This window comes from Fulmarus glacialis, unplaced genomic scaffold (genome assembly GCF_000690835.1).
Source record: "Fulmarus glacialis isolate BGI_N327 unplaced genomic scaffold, ASM69083v1 scaffold37897, whole genome shotgun sequence".
Classification (NCBI taxonomy): Eukaryota; Metazoa; Chordata; class Aves; order Procellariiformes; family Procellariidae; genus Fulmarus; species Fulmarus glacialis.
In genome coordinates, this window is record NW_009221983.1 from 4,366 (window position 1) to 11,273 (window position 6,908).

At 35.4% G+C, this 6,908-nt stretch overlaps 1 protein-coding gene across 1 annotated transcript; it reads right to left on the reverse strand.

Moving 5' to 3' along the window:
* Positions 1 to 776: 776 nt before the first annotated feature.
* LOC104079311 (carnitine O-palmitoyltransferase 1, liver isoform-like) lies at positions 777 to 6,341 on the reverse strand (the record flags this gene model as incomplete). Its single annotated transcript, XM_009581315.1, has 4 exons — positions 777 to 843; positions 2,371 to 2,463; positions 4,503 to 4,607; positions 6,189 to 6,341. Coding segments are annotated over 4 exons (418 nt in total), but the record flags the coding sequence as incomplete, so codon positions are not given.
* Positions 6,342 to 6,908: the final 567 nt, after the last annotated feature.

Genomic DNA, 6,908 nt, shown 5'->3' on the forward strand with positions numbered 1-6,908 from the left:
GGATCATTCTTTTTCTAAGGCACTTGCATGAACAAGCACACAGGTCCATTTATTTATACGGAAATAAAATCAACAATGTGGCAAACATGCTTGTAAGTAATAAGAAAAATGTGATACCTTCTAATTAGGTGACACATTTTACTACCCAATGTAGTACTACCCAATGTTTTTTTTTTTTTCCCCAAAACCAAAAAATGTCTACAACTTGGTGTGTTACTGTGGGCTATACCAGGGATGTTTTTTATGTTTTACAGAAATCACCTTTAAAAAAAACAAAAAACAAAAAAAAAAACCGATGAAGGTAAACAGACACAAGTTTTGTCATTCATTGACATAAAGCAGCAGATATACTGAAGAACATTCTGCTATTAACACATAGCAAATCGAACTTTTTCTAGCATTTAAGACAGTGTGTTTTATCCCTTTGATTCTGGAATACAAGTAGACTAATTTTAAGTAAAAAAAAAAAGCAAGTGTATACAAACTAAGAGAAAACTGCAGGAGTTAGAATATACATGACTTCATGCAATGATACTGTACTTCATCCCTAGAAACATACAAGATTTCAAAAGTCATCCTTTGTGGAAATAAACTCTTCCAATGAAACATTCGATACACTGCTAAGGTTTTCATAGGTGATCAAGATGTTGACTCAGTTTCTTCGCCAGCTACTGTTTGACAAACCTTGCTCTCGTTCACTGTTCAGAAGAGTTCTCATCCCAACAACAGGAGATTGCTTGGAACCAATAAGGCAAATCACTTGGTACAGTTTTTACTAAGGTTAAATAAACCCATGATGTCAACCATTGCTTTTTGGATGTTTTTTCCAAAACGATGAGAATCCTTTAAAGACAAACAAACAAAAAACAAAACCAAGACTTGTACTGTCAATCAACAGTTATCTTTCAGGCAAAAGAAGGAACCTTTTAACATTTTGTAATTTTGAAGCTTATGGAATTAGGGCATGTATTTTACCATAAAATGGGGAATTTAAACCATAAAAATTTTAATGCTATACAAATTAATCCAGGTTTATGCTATTACAGACCAATGAGTTCTTCATTATGCATTTACTTTTCTGCAGACAGAACTGAGATCATCTCCTTTTGAAATCAGATGTATCTATAGCTTTCTGTTACTTTAAAATAGCTGGGTTTTGGTATTGTTTTTTTATACAAGATTTTGCAAAAGCTAATTTTCAGAAAACAAAAGAATGTTCAGAAAGTGCATGACTAATGACCTAGAAGTACTGAAAGAGCAGAAGAACATTTTGTATCTGAGTTCCTATCAGAATCCTGAATCGTTTGCCATTGAAAAATTACATAATGTATTGAAAATTAAAATCACAATTATCCAAGTGTAAACAAACTGTGAACTTGTTCTGTTTATTCTAAGTGTCAGATGAATGGTACAAGGAAGAAATTAAGATTACAAATATGAATTATTAGCTACATTACAGGACCTACTACAAAGACCCTACTAATATCAAGGCACATGAAATGCTGCCTTTTCTGTATGGACCTTTGACTTAGACTAATAAGTAAAAAAATACAGGGAAATTTAAGGTACAAGCTAACAGGCATCTGAAGAACAATTTGAACTATAAAAAACCAAAGTTGTATTTCCTAATCTTTAATGATTAACCAAAGGCACCAAGATCTCTCGGACAAGTTAAGGTCAAAAGAGGAAAACTAGTTCAGCTATGTAATCCTGAACAAACTCAGCATGTTTATTAAAGTCATAAAAATCTAAAGGGGAAGGATGAATTGAAGCTCACTCAAAGCAGACCTCCCCAACAGCAGAATATTGAATAGATGACATCTACTACATTCTAATAATGTGTGTTATTCTAATAAATTTTTGATTAATCATGTTTCTCAGGCACAGATTACAACTTATGGGCCAGCTTCTTTCAGTACTATTTAAACCAAGAATATTTAAAGAATAGGGAACATTCATTTTATTCTGTCTTTACAACTGCAGCCAGAGACAAATCAAAGCAAAACTGTAATAACAAAAAACAGGAGACACCCATCTTACTGTTTATGGGACAGATATGAGTCATTTTACATGAGTTCCAGGGAATTACACATGTGTAAAGATGACCTTGGGCCACATGCTTTCTTTATGCTTGAAAGCATAAGTGAAATAGAATATGGTTTCCTTGGTTCATAAAATTATTAAATTTATAGAATTTAATAATAGACAAAACTCCCCCCCCCAACAAAACAGCATATGTTGAGAAAGAAAAAAGACATTATAACTCTATGTTGGAAGTCCTATTAAATTTTTTTAGACAACGAGTAGAACAGTTTTATAAGCAGATATCAGAACAGATTCATTAAACCATAGGAAAGGACTGACCCTTACCGTCTCAGAACAAGATATTTTGCTGGAGACATGGAAATGGATGGAATTTTCATCCAAGATAATATAAGAAACACCATAACCATCATCAGCCACCTAGGGAAAAAAGAAGAGAAAAACAAGTTCTAACCTTTTCTTTTTCCTTCTGTTCCAAAATTATCTTATACATAATTACACAATTCTTACTGTGCAGTTTTTAAAATCAGTTGCAATTTCTCCTCAAGCAAAAATTAAGCTTCCACATTTAATGCATCATTTCTGAAGATTGATTCCACTTAAAGAAACAGTTCTAGTCTCATCTGAAATGCACGGAATTAACATTTTCTAAATATATGTCTGTAATATTTCCCAGCTTTAGTATTTTGAATAGAATACTTGTTCAAAGATCTTCTCCTACCAAGGTCTGGTCCTAAGCAGCTATACAGCTTCAGTGCTTAAGTAGAAAGGAATAAAATAGTTCAGTTGTATACCTAACCATCCTGTTTCATGGGATCACTCTGCAGATGTAAAGAAATAAGAGTATATAAATACGGAGTATACAAGCCTTGCATTATGAAAACTTGCCCAAAGGCAAAGTCTTCCAACTCTAAAGCAAAGATATGGTTCTGAACACCCGTATCACGAGCAGAGCTCTGGTCCGATTTCACCATTAGCAGCATTAACTGTCCCAAGTTTCAGTCTGATGTTATATTTAAAGTGTGCCTAGCAAACACAGGCTATCCTGCTGCCACCCTTTTTCCTCTCTTTTCTAACTCAAAGAATCACAACCTTCAGGCTCTTTGCTGCCACTGCTGCTAAGCAGCCTGATAGTCTCATCTCCATTAGTGCTACAGGGCTATATCCTACAGAACGCTTCGGGGGGGGGAAAAAAAACCCACGCCAAAACCAACAAACAGCGCACATACATGGAGAACCTGATGTATTGAATCTCTGGGCTACTTCAGCAAACCAAAGCACATTTTTTATAAGGATACAAGAAATGATGAAGGGAAATGTAAGCACTGTTATTTGGAAAGGAAGGAAGGAAATTAGAGGAATGAAGAAATAGTATGAAGGAAGCAGTTAATGTGGCATCAGCAAAAACAAAAGGAAAAAAAGTGTTAGAAATTCCTGCAGCCAAAAACCTATTTTATTGCCAGACCACACCTTTTTGGGGATTCTAAATACTGACTTTATAATCTGCTGGAGCAAGCCAGTTTCTCAAGAATGAGCAGTATTGCAATAACTAGGCTTCCTTGATACTGCAATTTAAACTCCTTCCAACTTGAAGAACTACTGAAAACTGTATCAGAAACATGAATAAATAAATTTTTAAAAACCCACAAGAAACAACTTCCAGCTTGACAAACCAGCCAAAATACACTGTACTTGTCATCCTAATTTCTGCGTGGCAAAGAGTAGTCTTGTGATCTCTCTCATTGTTCTTTCAATAGAAATGTTTTTTGAAAACAGATTAATTTAGTCTATAGCCCCGTAAAGTCTGCTTAACAGATCTTGTTAACAACAATATCATCATCAATGGCCATATTCAAACCCTGGTAAAATACTACAGCAAGTCAGAAGCTTGTAAAATCTTAACAATATACTAGTTTCTTGAAAGTCTACAGAAGCTGTAGAACATGGTTTAATTCTTGACTTGGCCACTATTCACATTTAGGAGGGCAAGCAGAACAATGGGAGTAGCTTAATTTGGAGGAAAGCATGAACATATTTTTTAATTAATCAGGAAATATAAATAACAAGTCAAGTATAATTACTTTTACAAATCTCAACCTTAAAATCTAGTTTAAGTAATAAGGCATTTGTCACTGTAATAATAGCCTGATGTACAGAAGCTCTGGGCATAGGTAATGTGATAAAAGCCCCCACTTTATCAGATCTCTCTGCCATGGAGCCCTGTACAACGTTTGATAACTGTGTATTTCTTTAAGAATAATCCATTCTTGTAGTGGGACATGAGAAAAAGGTAATGCAGATTTTTCTGAGTACATCCACATCATGGGAAAGCGTTAAACACATGCATTTAAAAGCACCTTTGATGTGCAACGTTAAGGTATTACAGATTTGAAATTTTTAGACTGGCATATTCAAAATAAAACTGTTTTTAAAGGTGTACTTGTATTTAGCAAACATACCGGTCCAAATCCTCCACCACAGGATAACATCTCAGGGTTCTTCTTTAGATCGATGTGTTGCTGTGGTGTCTGACTTGTTGACAGCCTCCAAGGCTCTGACAAAACCTTTATTAGATATGAAAGAGATGCAAACAAGTATAACACACTATTTAAGAACATGCAACTTTCTCAAAAATTAGTCAAGATAAGTTACAAAGCACTCAAATAAAGCAACATTAAGGATAATGTTCCTCTTTCAATGGAATGAACAATTAAGGTTAAAATAAACAGCTAAACTTGTCCTGATATGAAAATGAAACCATTAACATATGATGTTGTGATGTCAGTTCCTTAAAGGCAATAAAAGTTCTTTCAATAGAAATGCTATTTCAAAACAGATTATTTACCAGGTTGTCCTGGTTTTGGCTGGGATAGAGTTAAATTTCTTCCTAGTGCTGTGTTTTGGATTTAGTATGAGAAGAATGTTGATAATGCACTGATGTTTTCAGTTGTTGCTAAGTATCTTGTCAAGGACAACTACCCTCCAGGAAGCTACCAAGCTAGACTGGGAGGAGGGAACAGAGCCAGGACAGCTACCCCAGCTGGCCAATGGGGTATTCTATACCATGTGACATCATGCTCAGTATATGAATGGTAGGCGTGATCCAGGAAGTACCAATCGCTACATGGTTATCGGTCAGCGCGGGTGGTGAGCAATTGCATTGTGCATCACTCATTTTGTATATACTATTATTATTTTATCTTTTCTGTCCTATTAAACTATCTTTATCTCAACCCACAAGTTTTTTTTTCACTCTCACCCTTCCGATTCTCTCCCCACTGCGCCGAGGGGGGCGGGGAGCGAGCGAGCAGCTGCGTGGTATTTGGCTGCCTGCCAGGTTAAACCCAGACACCGGCCTATAGCCTGGTAAACTCTGCATAACAGGTCTTGTTAACAAGATCATTAATGGCCATATTCAAATCCTGGTAAGATACTACATCAAGTTAGAAGCTTGTAAAATCTCTAACAATACACATGTATCTTGAAAGTCTGCAGAAGCTGTAGAACGTGGTTTTATTCTTGACATTTAGGAAGGCAAGCAGACAAATGTAAGTAGCTTAATTTGGAGGCAAGCCAGAACACATTTTTTATTAATCAGAAAACATGAACAAGTGCAATGTAATTCCCAACCTTAAAATCTAGTTTAAGTAATAAAGCATTTGTAATGGTAATAAACAGTGACATTAATGTTGTGCATTTTAAAAAAAAACAAAAACAACACAATATGCAGCTCGTTTAACTCACAGTAATGTAAAAGAAAGTAATTTTATCACAGTGCCAAAAGAACATTCTTGAGAGAAAACACACAGCCTCTGTTGTGCTGCCTTGAAAATATGTAAAAAACACAAGCAACCAATATTTTTTTTTGTAATACTGACTATATCTTTCTTGCAATCCTTAATAGCATGTATTACACTACAAAGCTCACAGAAAGCATTACTATAGGTCTATTAATAAGTGCATACATAAAGCAAAATGAAACTAACTTGTAATCTACCAGCAGATGTTAAGCAACGCTACCTAAACTCATACGTTTTTTCTTAGGAAAACCAGAGTTCTACAAGTATATAAGCAGATACCACAAAACACTAAGTAAATAAAGGATTATTTACTATAATTAATAGTGATCAATAAAAGTCACTTACTTCCTTAAGAAAAGGAGAATCTACAGCAAGGTACTTGGACACGACATAAAGGCAGAACAGATGGCGGTCAATGCCAGCACCAGTCATGGCAAGACGATATAAGTGCTGATGTTTGGCAGCAGCAAGCCGAAAGGACTTAAGCTTATTTTCATTCTAACAATGAAAAAGAGATGAAGAAAAATCAGTTAAGTGAACTGGGTTGAGGATGGAGGTGCAGCAACTAAGTTACAGCAATGGCTCTCAGGTCTAGAGCACTTAAGGGTCAAGTACAAGACAATGCATGCAACTAAGTATTCTGTGGCTTTTCAACCTCACATATTTAATTTCAGGTATTAGCAAGTGTTAACTATTACCTGCTGTAAACAGTCCATAATGAAAACAAATTTGTATTTTAAGTGGGATCTAACCTCAGAATCAAACATGATTACAACTCGATTTTACTACATTATTGTACATTTAGTTTCTAGACACACTGGTCTTAAAAAGTTATAGAAGAGCAAATCTCAACATGATTTAAGAAAAGCTGGAACTGCAACAGCCTTTTTAGAAGGCAAACTGACAACACTGAAGGTATTGGAGTCCATGAATGCTGCTCATTTTTTAAAAGCCTTCTCTTAAGAGCTCAGGAGCAGGCAATTCCAAAGTGTCAGAAGTCAAGCAAGCGGGGCCAAAGGCCTGCGTGGCGGAGGAAGGTTCTTCTTCTAGAACTTAGGTGGAAAA